This window comes from Pezoporus wallicus, unplaced genomic scaffold (assembly GCF_028554395.1).
Source record: "Pezoporus wallicus isolate ANWC-B61680 ecotype Strahan unplaced genomic scaffold, APGP_CSIRO_Pwel_v1 contig_227, whole genome shotgun sequence".
Taxonomy (NCBI): domain Eukaryota; kingdom Metazoa; phylum Chordata; class Aves; order Psittaciformes; family Psittacidae; genus Pezoporus; species Pezoporus wallicus.
In genome coordinates this window covers 9,530,986-9,547,950 of record NW_026635704.1, presented here as the reverse complement: position 1 = coordinate 9,547,950, position 16,965 = coordinate 9,530,986, and the positions used below count along the sequence as shown (strand labels likewise).

Below are 16,965 nucleotides of genomic sequence, written 5' to 3'. Positions count from 1 at the left end.
TTGTTTTTGCTTTAGCGTGAGCTGTCACACTTGCAGTTTTAGGATGTGTCATAGGAATATTCATAAAACATTTGTTCCTTTCTCTAATAACTCAGATACCTGAGGTGTGCTTGCAAAGAAACATACTGAAACTGTTCCTGTTTTGGGGGGGTGGAGGGAGGGTTGGGAGAAAAGCAGGATTATACATACTCATATTGTACACTAATGCCTGCTTAGTGGGAGTTAAGTGCCATGAGTAGAAGTAAAAATTAAGCCTGTTTTAAAATTTGTCTTTCTGGAAAACTTCCTCTATTGAAGCACAAATGTGGTTAAGACTAGGAGAACTGCATGAGAGAAACTGGTTTCAGTTCTCACTTTGTTAGCAGCTTAAGCAGTAGCTTTTCCCTGCTCTAGGTAGCAAAAAAATCTAAAAGGTCTTTTTCATAGAAGCATATCCTGTAGAATTAGTGCTGCAGTAGCATGCTTCAGAGTTTGCTAGCAAAATATGTAGAAGTTCTCAATTTCTAAACAGATAGGCCTTCGGGAAGATACTCGGAATCTTTCACATTTCTTCCATGATGAAAAGGCAGATTTTCTTCAGGATGTGGAGGCAGACCTGACTCTTCTTGAAACTACATAGTTCTCATTCTACATTAAATGTAAAAGAATAAAAGATTTACTCAGCACTAGTTTAAACTGGTCACTACAAAGAGCTGGCTTGTGCAGAGAGGCCCTAGAAATAGGGACTGTATTGTACTAACAGTAAAATTGCAACTATGTGAGCTTGTCCATTAGAATAGACAAACAGTGTACATATCAAACTGTGCATTGAGGTTGTGATTTGCACTGTTAGCCTCAGAGTTTTGTGGCAGGGGTTTTTGTTTGGTATGAAGATCACAGAATGAGGGAAGTGATCTTTGCACTGGATTCCAGTGCTTGCTGTATCTCCCCTTAGTGTGATGTGTTACAACGCAGAACATGTAGGTTCTGTCTTTCAGGGTCGTGTGTCCTGTTGAAGTAGCTGACCTGGGAAACTAGCAGTTTCATATAAGCAGATGTAGTGTGAAAGAAATGACAGGTTTTATTGGCATTTACTTCATTACAGAAAGCAGGTTTACATTTCCTAATGTCAGGAGAAGTCCCCAGAAAACTGTCAGTTCTACTATAGCAGCATTTTTCTAATTCCCTTGGTTACATGTTAATTTTCAGCCAGGTGTGAGACTAGCCCTTAGCTTGCTACTGAAATTTGCACCTTGAGTCTGTGCTTGGTGGCAAATGTCCCATAAGCAGTGACGTTTCTGGGAGGATGGAATTTCTATGGCAGTTGGACAAAGTCATTCATTTTTGAAAACCAAAACCCCACTTCCGGGTAGTCGGCAACACTGGTGAGGCAGTGTCACACGCTGCACTCTGCACTCAGCTTACTGCCGAGCAGAACTGGTACGTGGTGTACTGGCAATGCATCAGAATCTGGCTTCAGATCCCCTGGTGGTTGCTGTATGAAAGAGGTGGTTCTTCCTTCCTACACAACTCGAAAGTCTGCATATTTGGGCATTCTTATTCCTAACACTGAAGTTGAGTGGAAAGTAAAATGCAAGTAAATCACACTGCAGTGTTGTGAAGTCTGTCTTCTCTTTCTCAGTTCAGGAGAGCCTAGAACTAAGGTATGTTGTCTTTTAATTTACTATTCTAATGTTAAAGGCAGGTAGCTGTACATATTGTTGAGGTGTCTCTATTTGTTGTATGCCTTGCTTGCTATGTGTTGTTTCTAGGATTTACTTGCAGTTGCAGTAGCATGTAGCTGAGATGATCATTTATTAGCTGGGCATGCAGTGGTGTGACCCTTTCCTACCCCACAAAAGTGCCTCTGTTGTTGGGCATTAAATTAAAAACATCCAGCACCAAACAAAGCAAGTATTTTGTGTATTGTGCTGAGATGTCTTCAGGATGGACAGAGAAGCCTTGGTTACAGCCTGTGCCAGTAGAGTTCAAGACTTCAGGCTTTAAAAAAACAGGATGGGGGTGAGGGAAATAGTGGTTTGGTGCAATTACTGGTCTCTCACCTACCTTGTGGATGTTCAGGGTACAGAAAGGAATGGGTCTGGTGTTTGTTATACACAGATAAGCTTTTTGATATTTTGGAATAGGCATGTGAACTTTCTGCTAGTAATACACAGTGAAGGAGTTAACTTTTAAAACTTCCTCTTGTGCTTAGCAGAATTTCTAATGGCATGGAAAGACAATAAAAGTGCTGCAAATAACTTGCTGCTTTCCTTTAAAAAAACAGAGGTCTGGCTGCTAAAATAATTATACTACTTAAGCTCCCACTTCAGTGGTTACAGCCTGAGGGACTCAATTTATGGGTAGCTGTTGGAAAGAGATTCCCATTCAGTTAAACCAGAAGTGAAACCAGAACTTGGATATCAAACCCCTTCAGCTGGAGAGTGGGTTTTTTATAAATTGTTGTGCTGACCTAGATCCTGAAGTCTTGGTGGTTTTGTGTCAGTGTATCAGGCTATAGCTGAGTCTGTAGCTGTAAGGTTAATGATTGAATGATTGTTTACTTCTGTGGGACAAAGTTAGATAGTTTCCATCAATAATTATGAATCTGAAGTTTCACTATAGTAATAACCTCTTTAGAGGTTAAGAAGACTGATCTTAACTGTCATTGTCTAACAATGCAAGCAACAAGCCCAACTTTATTGATAACTGTAATTGTACTTGTGCAGAAAGCTCCTGACAAGGATAAGGTAGGAAGCCTGACCAGTTGAACATTGGGAACTTGGCTGAGCTCATGCCAGGCTTGCTAGGGTGCTCTGCGCTGTGAAGCTCAGTGGGAATTTTGTGATGCTGATGCTGGTACTGGCATTGTGGGGACCAGTGACAGGGATCAAAAAGAAAAAAGCTATTCCATGGCTGGAGGATGAGGACTGAACCCAATATGATGTGAACTGCCATCTGTCTCAGCTCAGGCCCCACTGCTAAAGGTAGAGAAACCATGACTGTATCACAAGCTGTGCCTCATTCAGGTTGCAGTAAAATGTCTCTTCTGATATTTTCCTGTATATGCTCAGGTTGGATTTCCAGAGCTGTGTATTCGGATATCTGCATCATTTTGGTGTGGTATTTACTACCTTGTTATAAATATTTGTGTTACTGTGTGCAGTAGTGTCATATTCAAGTAATGCAACTTCATGAAATCGTCCAGTATTCCCCTGAAAAATGTTGGTCTGTCTGTGTCCAGTTCAATAGACTGTAGTGTGAAAGCAGGTGTTTTCTTCATTGTTTTGTGTGCATCTTTCTTCTTTATATATAGATCCTAAGGATTCTGTGTTAATAAACATCTTCAAAACTAGTTTTGAAGTTCCTTCTGTAATCTTGCTGTTGTTTTTCTATTGGAACGCTGAAGAAAGATGGGATGGACAAAAAAAAACTTGAAGAAAAGGGGTAAAGCTGAAGTGTCATATCCAGAAATGGTGGTGAAGTAGCCAGGAAGATGGAATAGTTCATCTCGGTACTTAATCATAGACCATGTCTTGTGAATGCAAAATAAAGTATGGCAAAATTATGCATAATGGCAATCTACATGCATTTTGGAAAAACCTATCACTCAACTGTTCAATCCTGTTGTTCAATAAACCTGTGCTTTGAAAATAGTAACACTCTGCCTGTATATTCCGTGCTAAGCTTTAGTTGTTATTTATTTATTTATAGTTCTCACATTGACGCTGTGGAATTGTTATGATGCTTAAGGACACAGTGTAGGTACACAAAGTATTTCCAGATCACTACCTTCAAAGAGCTGCTACTGTAAAACTTTTACCCTTCAGCAGGTACTGGGCTATAGAGGTTTGCACAGCCCACCCCTTGGCTCTCTGAATGTGTGTCCGTCCCACAAGCTCAGTAGTGTTGACAGAAGCTTTATATTGGACTTCAACCTCCAGCCCCCAAGTACTGAATTAAGGTTACTTCAAAACCAGTTCGTTCAGATAGGAATTAGTATCCCAGAGGTTACAAACAACAAAGTTAAACACATTTCCTTTTTTTCTTTAGCCTCTAGCCTCTGGCTAGCATCCTGCTCCTTATGTAACAGATGAAAAAGCTTTGTTTTGTTACCAACTAGTAGTGTGTAATTGCTGTACTAGTCAGTATTTGGCAGCTAGGAAGCCTGGAAGTACACAGAAAGTCAACCGGACTGTAAAAGCTAGTTAGCTATTTTCCAAAAATTGACTTTATTTCTAGTACACCTGCGATTCTGCATAGCTCTACATTATAATAGGGCAGAGGAACCTTCAAGTCAGTAAAAGATTTTAGGGGGGGAGGCGTGGTATCTTAAGCCTGTGTCTGTTGTTGCTACTTTAGTCACACTGCTGTGCTTTTAGAGGATGCAAGCAAAAGATCATCTGGGTTTTGTTAGATAGATTTTGATTTTTTTTTTGATTTTTTTTTTTTTCAGTTAGCTGTTAAATAACATTGAAAATAGTTTTAGGTAGGGCTTTAAATAACTTAATCTATGAAAACAAAATATTAGAGCATAAAGGCATCAAGTTCAGTGCTGCAAATAAATTTGCAAATCCCGTTTTCATAATTCACTTTGCTGTTTAATGAGCGAAAAGTATCATTTTATTTTGTCTTCCACTCTCCATCTTGGAAGAGTGAAATACTGGTGTTCTTTCTCTATATGGGCAGTTTCTTGACTGTTTGTTAGCATACAAAAGGTAAGCCCTGCAGAAGGGCTTAGTAACAAATTCTTGCATGTCTGATTTGTATGAAACATTGCAGTAATTGACTTGGTTGGTACTGTCAGAGTGAACTTTAAATGAAAGTGACAGTAACTAGTCCAGACCATTTCTTTCATTTTGTTCCGGGTAAAACTATTAGGCAATAAGTGACTTACTGGTTTTATTGTTTTCAGTGAGCAATCCAATTTTATACTCTTTTAATTAGAATTTAATTACATTGCCCCTTATACTCAGAGCCTGGCAGCCAAACCAGCTGCTTTAGTGTTTGACACAACTAAGGGGGTGAAAATTTCTTCCATAAATCTTTCTCCAGAGGGCATGTTGCTGCCAGCATAGAAACTCTTCTCTGTGGCAAATCTGAAGTGGCAAATCTGCTTTAATACCTCTTTTCAAGCCTCTGAATTTGTGCCTGACTGTGCATCTGCTGTTTGAGTGGTTGTTATAACTGAGGGGGCTGAAGCCTCCAAAGTAAAGCTTTAATATAAAATGTAACCAGATAGGACATAAGAACAGATCTCAAATTAGATTCAAAAAAGTGATGTTGGTGTGTATGTAAGTTGTCCCTGTAACTGTTCCAAGAGATTAATTATCATGCCTTTGCATGCTTTTAGTGGAAGGGATTTAGCATTGTAAACTGACCTTTGAGAGTAAACCGGAGGACAAGGCAGGGGTTGGGGATGCTTTTTAAAAAGTGACTGAAGGGGATGATGAAAGAGAAAGGAAAAGAGTCGGTGCTTTAGGGACTGAAATAGTAGCACATTGAAGTGTTGCTTGGCTGGGAGAAGAGGCCCTTCAGTTACAGCCCTCTTCCCTTCCCTGACAGAAAGAGGAGGTGGGGAAGCACCACAAAAAAAAACCCAACAAAACAACAAAAACCCAAGGAGGAAATAGGAAGGACATGGTGCTCTCCCGTTACTAGTCCGGGACTCAAAATGTGGATAACATCATCCTTCCTGTAGCCAATTGCATGTGTGGGCTTAAAAAAAGTCGTCCACCATCTGGTGGCTGGGCTGCTTTTTTTTGTCAGCTTCTGGCTCCTCTGTAAACTGTTTTGGGAGTGAGGAGGGAGGGCTGTTTATACTGATGTTAAATCAGTAGGGGAATCTCTTTTTTAACCTCCTGTAATCCTCAGGGTTAAATGTTTTCAGATCATTGTTCAGTTGCAGTTATTTGTAGCTGGCGTTCACATTTGCTCTGTAATTCAATTTAGATGATGCTGCTTGGCCCAAATTAGAGCAGACTAGTACAAGGAGCTTGGTGCGCGTGGAAAACGATTACTAACTCTGTAGTTAAGGTCATCCAAGTAGAGCAGGAAATATTTCTCCTCAGTTTTAAGGTATGATTTTCTGGTTTGAATTCACTTGTGGAATTGTGATTTATACTGTCAGCTGAGAAATCAGACATAAGATCTACTGAAAATGCTGAGCAGTAACCTTATTGTCATCACAAAAATACTGTAACATTCTCGTTAATCTGTGTAGTTTCAGTTCCAGCTGTTTGCTGGTTATTTGTCTATTTTCTGAATAGCTTCCAGCTGCACATTCTTCAGAGAGATGAGATTTTATTCATACATGTATCTACTTATAGGTGAGGAATTTGAAACTGGAGCATGAGCAGGAGAAAAACAAGATCTTGTCAGAAGCATTAGAGACACTAGCTACTGAACACCATGAACTAGAGCAGTCGCTGGTTAAGGGATCTCCGCCTCTCAGCATCATCAGTGAGGAGCAGTTCTATGATGCTGTTTCAGGTAAGCAGGGATGTCCAGAATGCGAGTGCATAGCCAGACCATGTGTGGTGAATGCGTTGCGGGGAGGTGAGGGGTGGGAAGAGTCCCACTTTCAGTGAAGTCTCTGCCTTTCTAATGTGGAGCTAATTTTAGGAGAATGCTTCATGTGCTGCTTTTAGCAGCCCACTAAAAATTTGCTTGCGTTCACCTGTAGAATTGTGTTGTTTCACCTTAGCGTGACCAAAAAAATTCCTATGAAAACCACAGGGCAGTCATGAAAGGTCTGATTGCTTGTGTGTCTACGCCCTTTTTTAAAATAGCAAAACTCAAGGCTCCTATTTTAGATGTAACTGTATCTGGTAGTCTTCTGACTTGCTTTCTCCATGATGGTGGGTGTTTTTTCTTTTGTTTTTTTAAGATCAGTCCATAAAAATCCCTGCTTTTGAGGGATAATGAGGTTAATAAAGGCTTGTACTATTTTTATTTGGTGTACCATAGCACAGATGGACTAAAAGGATGAATCAAAGTCCTTTGTTCATTTCTTAAATAGCTTTTCTTCCCCTGTCTGCTCTTCAGTTTAGTATCTTTCAAATTTGCATGTGCAGATCAAGGAAATAGTGATTTTAGAAAACTCTGAACTGCTCAAGATAATTACAGCACGCATTTATATAGAGAGGCTGTACAGTGCAGGTCAGTAATAGCTGTACTGTTTACATCTCTGTAAGTGGGTGATCCTAGGGCACGTAGCTGTCTGCAACTATGAAGGACCTGGAAGATCTTGGGAGTGAACATAATCTAACTGTAGTAGATAATTAGGCTGTGATGGTATGTATCACAAGCAAGTATGGAGTTACTTTTTGTGCTTAAAGGCCTCAGGCTCTTTTGCTTGTCTCAACAAAGCAGAGAATAGTTGTTTCTCTGGTGCTGCTAGAATGTAGTCTCTCCAGCCAGGCTTGCTTTGTGTATGTGAAAGAATATTCAGTTTTAAAGAGCTATTAGTCTGTGTATCTCATAACTGACCCAGTCTCTAAAGCTTTCTTAAATGAAGGTGTCCAAAACTGCCTCTCTAGCTGAGAGGTGGTATTTTTTTCTCTTGAAGCTGCAAACAAATCACACTGAGTGGATTTGTATAACTGTGAAACTTGTTAAGCGTATATATACACATACAAGAATCCTCTCTCCTTTGGGAGAAATCACTTGACATAATTCATCTCGATTGCAAGTTAAATAGTTTTTCAGGACAGGCTCACTTTCTTGACTGCCTGTCGACTTTATCAGGCTTGTGTTAGATTCTCTTCTCTAGGTTGTTCACATTCAGTGCTTTGCAGTGATTAAGGTCCTCTGTCTCTGAAGGCACATGTCTGGGGGAAGGGCACTCTGTTTTCTATATTTTTTTGGGAGGTGGACATGGATGGGGGACTAGAGAAAGGGAAAAGTGACATCTTTTCCTGGCTTCTTGGTACATGTTATGACTTCCACCATAAACACAAAAAAAGAATTAGTTTTTTGTGGGTGTGGTTTGGAGTGGATTTTTTTACTCATTACTGGAATAATGCTAATACTTTCTAACTTGCTTTTCTGCCATATCTGTGGAGTCTCAACTAGAAGGCTTCTTGTCTCTGTGTGACAAGAATACAGTGAGAGCAGAGGATATTTGGCACTGGCTCAGAGTTTGGGCATGTGGGTCTTTTTTCTTGGGCTAATGAGAGAAGGGATATGATGGTAAATATGGTCATAACAGAGAGCAGAGACTAGGCCTAATTGCCAGAAGATAAAAATTTCTATCTCCAAGAATTCTAACATATTAAGACTTTGTTTTTATAGCTTTTGCTAAACCTTATTTTCTGTCTGATAGGATTTTAAGTTAAATGATTTTGAATAAATAGACATATTCATGACTTAGCTTAGTAGGCTGTATAGGAGATTGAGCAAACACGGATGTATTTTAACAGGGATGTAGCAAGTCATAATGTCTATCAGTGGAAAAATGCCACTACTTTGAGAGTATTTTTTCTATTAGAATCTTTTTGCAATTCTAAATCTCCGCCACAGAAGTGATTTTAGAAGTGAGAGTATTGCATAACTCTTTGGCTTGCATTTTGAGCTGAAGAGTTGTTAGCTTTGACTTGACAGGTTGAAAGAAAAAGCCACTGCTGCTTTTTGTTTTGTTTTTTAAAAGAATGTTATCCACATATTAGACACTTTTGCTTGTTTACTCTCAACAAAGTAGAACTACCTGTGACAATTCAGAGCAATGGAAGACTTTTAATCAGGTTTTTGACCAAGAAGTGTATTAGAAAGGGTATGTTCACAACAGCAGCTACTTGTCCCCATTTACCATGCTCTGATTCACATTGTAGAGGAATCTGATTGCACGAACCTGACTCCTGAACGAAGCTGAATTGGAAGACACAGGCTGGTTGCTATTGGACACTCAGTGCATGGAAGGAGAGTAGAGCTAATCTGAAGAGAACACCACCAGAAATGTTTTTAGTTCAAGTGTCAAGTCCTCAGCACCATCTGTTTGGCTTGCAAATCTGCTCCAACTGAGCCATGCTACCTGCTGATGTTGGCATACACCGCATTGGTCACTGATAAGTCTGTGTTGCGTAGTTTTGTTTGTGGAAATTGTGGGCACAATTGCAGAAACATCCTTCTTTTCCAAAACAGGGGTGAGGAAAACGTTTGAAATGTGGTAGGATTGCTTACTGAGGCAGTAGTTTATTTGCTGAAGTCTCTCTTCTTTTTAAGTGATACGCTGTTACCAGTGCTTCCTGGCTGTTGAGGTAAATCCTAAATCTCTGCAATTGGAGAACAGTAGACACTGAACATGAAAGGAAGAACCTACAGGAAATGGGAGTTACTTGTGTAACTGCAGTATGGTGTCCAGTGTTAAGAACAGCCGAGTTAAGGGTGTTATTAATCTGAACTCTGATGGCAGTAGGTCAGTTAGCAGTGTTTTCTTGGTGTGCTGATGGTGTGCTGATCTTCTCACTATGGGAGTGGTGGAAAGGTGTAATTAAACTTGATAGCACATGGAGTGCTGGAGCTCTCAGTTTCAGGATTGGATGCTATGTTTAAAGCACAGTGGGGTGGAGAGGGGGGAGTTTGGGGAAGGGAAGCAGCACTAAACAAATAGCAGAATTTAATAAGACAAGTGGCACCTCCTAGAGAGCTGGAGAAGTTATTAGCCTTGATTAAGTATATAGACCTCAGGAAGCTTGTGAAAACAATACAAATGCAGAGTCTATCCGCAGTGCTGAAAAATGGCTAAGCAGGCCAAGAATTAAAAAGTAGTTGATTTTTGCCTTGCAGATACGATTCCCTGATTATATGCAAATTGCACACTTGATTTGGGAAAAGCTTAGAACTGTCCTGATTTTTTTCTTTAACAGATTTTATCTGAGAAGTGGGGGTTTTCTACAAGCACAACTTTGTGTGTGTTGAGTTGGGTATTGATGTTTTTACATAGATGGGATCTTACTATAGAAGCAGTTATTTAGCTGCAGGAATATTTAGATTATACTAAAGCTAGCCCTTAATAGTACAGCTTCAGCTGTTATGTACCACTAATGGGTGCTGTGTTTATGAATAATGCTTCTAAATGGTACAAGAAGAGTAGGCCAGTTGTGTTGCTTCTGCTCGCTTCCTAGTTTGTCACCAGTTACCAGCTTACTTAAAAACTGTACAAAAAGCACAGAAACTTTTCTGCTCTTCCTTCCATTTTTAGGCTAGTTTGTCAAGTGGCTTTTTTGGATAGTATACCAAAAACACTGCCCAACCTCTGTGAGAACACTGCTGCCTGTGTTTTAACTATATTCTTGCCTTGAATATAATTAAAAGAATGAATTCAGGTGTTTCAGGGAGTGATGGGAAACACCTGGTCAGTATTCAAACCCAACTTTGCCAGTGGTTAAACACTACCTTTCTTAGGTGTATTTATTAACCAAATACATTGGCCAATATTTTTTATCTGGAACTGAAGAGGTACCAGTTGTTGCAATAGATTAACTTGCCTTAAGTTTCTTCTGTCATTGCTTCTGCTGTTTCCCCTTGCTCACCCACTCTTGCAAAATGTAGCTGGTGTTTTTACTGTTACCTTGACACTTCAGGTTTCATGAGCTGGAGAGCTTCCTGCTCTTGTCTCAAAGATCCCTTAAAAACCTTGGCTTCTGAACAGGCCTTATTCCTTCTCCCCCCCACTTCAGCCCACACCCCCTTAAGTTCAATAGGAAAAAAAATTCATTTTTCTCCTAGTCATCTGTTTGACAGCTGCTCTGTAGCAACTTGTGAATATAGATCTTTTTTTGCAGTGACGGGGGAGTATGCAAATCTTAATTCAGAAAAGAGTTAGCTGCAAGTACACAGGGAAAAGCTCAGTCTGAATTAGTTGCCTATTGATCTGTGCTCACGATACAATATTAGGCTTGCTCATTCCGATGCCTAAACAAACACTCAAGGCTTGTGAAGGTAATTGGGTCAAAAAAGGTTGCTGAAGTTAAGGGGTTGAAGATTGAGATCTTTGGCAGGAGCTGTTGTAGTCATACTTTCTCAATGAGAGCCATTTCCCAGGAAAATGGGAGAGATGTCTCTGGAGAGCAATTTCTCTTAATGGTGTCTGGTTTCTTTCTTCTGCTGTTCTTTATTGTATAGCATGCTCTTGCATTAAGCAAGGCACATGCCCTGGAGAGGGGTGGCTGGTCATTGTCTACAGCTCTGGAGAGGTTTGCAGGTGCTGAGCTCAGTCCTGCATAATTGTGTCTCTGCACAACATTAGGAGAACTGATCACGTGCAGTATTAAAAAATATGAGAAGCATATCAGAGAATAGTCAGTGGTTCTGGTGAAGGTAACCTGTTCTTCCCTTTCCACCTCTGGAGTCCTAGGTCTGTTTCAGAAGCTCAAATTGAGGGCATTTGTCTTGTGACTCTTCCACCGTCCAGGACTGTTTGTTTGCAGACAGAAGAAAGGAGCTGTACAGAGGGCAGGCTCTGCTTTATGTTATGGGTTTGCTTCATGGTTTTCTTGTGACAATAACAGTTGGCACAATTGAGCAGCTCTTTCAATAGAGGTAGAATACTTACCTTGAAGGAGTTTGTAGCTTGTCATACAGTCGGGATACTGAAGCTCAAGTTGCGTCACACTGCTAGAGTGTCTCTTCCTCTTGATATTTGGATAGGCAGAGTGTTTTCCTGGCTACCTGAGCTTATGATCTCTGGAAAAACCTGTATTTTATGTAACAGACTTGTCCACAAGTAAAAATGCTTCTCCTTATCCTACTTGTTATATATAGTACCCACCAAACTAATGCTTTGATATGTTATACCATAATTTGGAACAGAACCAGACAGACAAATTTGGGGAAACTTGTGAGAAGATTCTCTGGAGTGCCAGTCCACTTTTTTAGCATATCCTTAGCACCAGCTGGCAGTTCTTTTCATTCCCTAGCAACTGGCTTAATTTCAGTACTGTCTTGATGAGGAATAGGGATAGATGCTTTTAATGAAATGGAAGATCTCCTTTATGCTTCTAGATCTCGCTCTGTGTAGAGAGGGTTGAGACACTGTGGTACAGCCCATCCATTCAGCAGGATTTTGTCATCTTCTTGACCCTTCTGTACTCTGGATGTAGTAGAAAGTGTTCTTGTCACTGGCCACCAAAGCAACTTGCAATTTACACGTTCAGGAGAAGCTGCTGGCGTAGTTTTCTTAAGAGAAAACAAGAAAGCACCTGGCAGTGGACATCTGTGACTGAGATGTTCTTTTGAATGGACTACTACTTCATCAGGTTTTCATTACTAGTTTTGAATTAGAATCAGTGTGTGAGAGATGACTAATCTTGCAATTATTTCTCTGGGTATTTGCAGCCAAGAGCAGTAGCATATGCTGAAAGAAGTACATGGCAGGAATGGTGTCTACTACAGTTTGGGTGTGCTTTTTTTCAGAAGCAGTGAGGCTTGATTTAAGCTCTGCCATTCAGTATTGTACCTGGTTTCTGCTAAAGGATTTCCCAAATGGGATAGAAATTAGTGTATCATTACTTGTCTTGAGCTGTTCCCTTGTTTCCTGGAACTTGCAATTGGATAATCCTTTGACAGTGTTGTCAGGTTTGAAGGAAAAACATGGAACAAATATACAGCTTTTTGCCAGGAAATTTTTATTTTCTGATTTGGGGCAAGCCTGTCCCTTCTCCAGAGGTAGTCAAGCTCTGCCTAACCAAAACACTGGTTGGAAATAACGTGGTGTGTTGATATTTTTAATTTTAGATGTGATATGGATTGTACTATTAACCTACCTTCCAGAGTACAACATTTATCTTATTGATTGCTGAGCTTATCATTTACACTTTACTGGGACTTACGTGGCTAATACAATCCACTGCATACAATATCTCCTTCTGTTCTTTGATTCTTGTTCAGTAAGTTGGGAAGTGAAGGTTGTGGGCAGCCCAGACTGTCCAGGAATTCAGACCAAGCTTAAATCTTATCCAGAAGAAGGAGTCGATGCTTGAATGTTGAGGTGACATAGGTAAGGTGCTGGCATTTGTGTGACACTGGCACTTTTCCTGAGCAAGTTGTAGTAGCTTCAGTTTAATAACAGGGTCAAATTTTGTCTCTGACAGAGGATTTTTAATGTTCTTGTTTATCATGCAGTCTCTTTGTATCTGGATACTGATCTGACTGCTGCAGCAGTCAGTGGCAGTACTAGTTACTTACCAAATGGATGCTCTCATTAGGACACAGTAGCCTACTTAGGTTTCAGTTTTGTACAACGAGGGAAGATCTGCTAGTGACTGAAGTCTAGCACAGGTGGTAGATTCATTAACATGCACCTGCTCTTTTGCAGATTCAGAATCTGAAAAATCATTAAGTGTGTTTGAAACAACAGCCTACTCCTTGGAGGACATGGATTCAAAAGATACAATAACTTCAGACATGCCTGAAGAAAAGGTTTGTGGCAGTGGAGAGTCACTGTCCAACGGGATCAAGAAACACAGGTAAGATGTTGTCTTTTCTTAATGGTGAGTAAAAGACCATAGGAATCTCTGGAAAGCTAACTGTGAAAACATTTTAAACTTTGTTATGGATGATTGACAAATGGTTGGTAGTGCTATGGTTTTATAAAGAACATTTTTCTAAGGATAGTGTGCTCCTTTGCATTTGTTTTTTTTTGATGATCGAATCTGAATAAGTAAAAATAAAATAGAATGTGCTATGTAAAAATGGACACACTTGGTTTTTAATAGATCTTAGTGAAATCTATGTGGATTTTAATTCCTTCATGTATCTTTAATGATCTATGCCTCCTATTGCCTCTTTACTTTCCAGACACTTGATCCTCCTGTTGGTATGGGGAATGACTGAAAAATATTGTTAGCCTGGCATCAGAAACTCAAATGTGAACAAAGGGAATCTTATTCCAAAAGTCTCATCCATGTTTTATGTGCTTATTTTGTGTTGTCAAATGATCCATTTTTGTTTGTTTCCCTGCCGATAACAGAGGACAATAGGTCTGGAGTTAATGAGATGTAATAGACACCACTATGCTCGAGTTTCAGTGAAAGGGCAATATAATGTTTATGCTAGAAATCAAGCCAGACTTAAGCATGTTTTCAGAAAGAATACTTTGGAAATATTTTGGATGTGCAGAATGATCATGGGGATTCCAGATTTGTGTAAAACCAGGAAATTATTATTTAATTTTACAGAAGCAAGCAAAACTGCTTTAATTACTTGGTATCCCAAATAGTTAAATTACACTGACTGTTGAAGTATGTGGTAATGTCAGAGACCTGATGTTTCAAGGTTCAACCTCTGCATGTGTATCCCTCCCACACGCTAGGCAAAGACTAAGGCAAATAAGGGCTTGGGTGGAATAATGGGGTGGTTTGGGAAGGTAACATAAAGCAGATGACTAAGTGTGTTGCTCTGTGCTCTTGTGCTATTACCAAGGTGGTATTTATGGCCTTGGCTAAGTGCCTTTGCTAATTAGAGCAGGAAGTTCAGGGTTGGGGGGAAAGCGCTAGGTAAAGGTGGACATCTGAATTGCATTTATTGCCTTGGAAACTGAGGAAAAAGGAGGCAATTCACAATCAACATGAAAATGTTGACATGCATTGTCTTGAAGAGTTCTAACAGGAATCAGTCTCTTACTATATATCATTTACTATACAAAAGAAATAATTTGGCCAAGTTCCCATAACACTGTGTTATGCTGTAGAACTGTAGGGAGCAGATGACTGAAGAAGCATTTAAGATCTGGTGGTCTTATAAAGGGGAAAGAAAAGCAATAAGAAGTCTGGAGAGGGACTTTTTACAAGCGTGTGTAGTGATAGGACAAAGGTAATGGCTTTGAACTGAAACAGGGGAGATTTAGGTTAGGAATTAGGAAAAGGATTCTTCATTATGAGGATGGTGAGGCACTGCAACAGGTTGCCCAGAGAAGTTTTGGCTGCCCCATCCCTGGGGGGCTCGGTTGGATGGGGCTTTGAGCAACCTGGTCTAGTGGAAGGTGTCCCTGAGCATGGCAGGGGGGTTAAACTAGATGGCCTTTAAGGTCCCTTCCAACCCAAACCATTCTGTGATCTCTGCTTATGTTGTTTCTGAGTTGTGTGTCTTTTAGCAGCAAAGAGAGTAGATGATGTTGGAGTAAAATGAGTCTCTGGCTAATAATTAATTGCTAAACAGAAGTGAAAACTATGATTAAAGTAGAAATTTTTGCATGTAGATAAGAATGTATGGTCATATTTTAGCTTTTTTTACCTGACATCTTGGTGACACACGGGGACTTGTCCACAGAAATACTGATGCAAACTGTTTCTCCTCAGAGCTCAGCCAATTTAAACTTAACCTTTGAGATAACTGTTTCTGTGGGTGGGAGTTGTGTGGAATTTCTGGCCTTGTTTCTAAGGCTCTTGGTGGCAGTGGTGGTTGGCCTGGTACAGGATCTGTTTGACAGGACTTAAGGAACGTTATCTACCTGGAGCTGCTGGCTTCAGTTTGTGCCTCTTGGTTTTGGGGCTAGTTAGAGGGCATGTGGTCTAATATGCATTGTCTGTGATGTTACTGGTGTCCTTTTTGGAGCAGAAACCTCAACTTCTTGATGCTGTGCAAAGTGAGAAGTCCAAATGTTTTGACAGCTGTTAATACCACCTTTACACCCTTGGGTTTGCTGTAACTTGTTTGCTTAACTTCCATTTCTGGTAATCACATGGAAACAAGTCACTTGGAGAATAGACCTGATTAAGTTATTTTGCTTAAAATCTTGTTAACTTCCTGTAGTACCTCAGATGAACTGCAGCTGCGTTTGGGTTGGGTATGACAGTACCTACACTGTTTAGCAGTCATAGAATCATAGAATAGTTAGGGTTGGAAAGGACCGTAAGATCATCAAGTTCCAGCCCCCCTGCCATGGGCAGGGACACCTCATACCTAAACCATGTCACCCAAGACTCTGTCCAACCTGGCCTTGAACACCACCAGGGATGGAGCATTCACAACTTCCCTGGGCAACCCATTCCAGTGCCTCAACACCTTACAGTAAAGAACTTCCTCCTTATATCCAATCTAAACTTCGCTGTTTAAGTTTAAACCCATTACCCCTTGTCCTATCACTACAGTCCCTAATGAAGAGTCCCTCCCCAGCATCCCTATAGGCCTTCTTTCAGATACTGGAAGGCTGCTATGAGGTCTCCATGCAGCCTTCTCTTCTCCAGGCTGAACAGCCCCAAGTTTCTCAGCCTGTCTTCATACGGGAGGTGCTCCAGTGCCCTGATCATCCTCGTGGCCCTCCTCTGGACTTGTTCCAACAGTTCCATGTCCTTTTTATGCTGAGGATGCCAGAACTGCACACAATACTCCAGGTGAGGTCTCACAAGAGCAGAGCAGAGTGGCAGGATCACCTCCTTTGACCTGCTGGTCACGCTCCTTTTGATGCAGCCCAGGATACGGCTGGCTTTCTGGGCTGCAAGCGCACACTGAAGCTGGCTCATGTTCATTTTCTCATCGACCAACACCCCTAAGTCCTTCTCCTCAGGGCTGCTCTGAATCTCTTCTCTGCCCAACCTGTAGCTGTGCCTGGGATTGCCCCAACCCAGGTGTAGGACCTTGCACTTGGCATGGTTAAACTTCATGAGGTTGGCATCAGCCCACCTCACAAGTGTGTCGAGGTCCCTCTGGATGGCATTCCTTCCCTCCAGCGTATCAACCGAACCACACAGCTTGGTGTCATTGGCAAACTTGCTGAGGGCGCACTCAATCCCACTGTCCATGTCACGAACAAAGATGTTGAACAAGACCGGTCCCAACACCAATCTCTGAGGGACACCACTCATTACTGGTCTCCAGCCGGACATTGAGCCATTGACCACAGCTCTTTGCGTGCGGCCATCCAGCCAGTTTTTATCCACCGAGTGGTCCGTCCATCAAATTGATGTCTCTCCAATTTAGAGACAAGGATGTCGTGTGGGACAGCGTCAAACGCTTTACACAAGTCCAGGTAGATGACATCAACTGCTC

The 16,965-nt window shown here is 40.9% G+C and overlaps 1 protein-coding gene across 5 annotated transcripts in view; it reads left to right on the top strand.

Moving 5' to 3' along the window:
* Positions 1-16,965, top strand: part of OSBPL1A (oxysterol binding protein like 1A) — a 73,529-nt gene that overhangs the window by 36,161 nt on the left and 20,403 nt on the right. For 3 of the 5 annotated variants that reach the window (XM_057397630.1, XM_057397631.1, XM_057397633.1), the window contains 2 exons: positions 6,309-6,471; positions 13,295-13,445. In XM_057397630.1, the coding sequence (XP_057253613.1) occupies positions 6,309-6,471; positions 13,295-13,445 (314 nt within the window). Of the gene's footprint in view, positions 1-1,412; positions 1,644-6,308; positions 6,472-13,294; positions 13,446-16,965 lie in introns of those variants that run through there. The other 2 variants (XM_057397632.1, XM_057397634.1) reach the window with 2 other exon arrangements.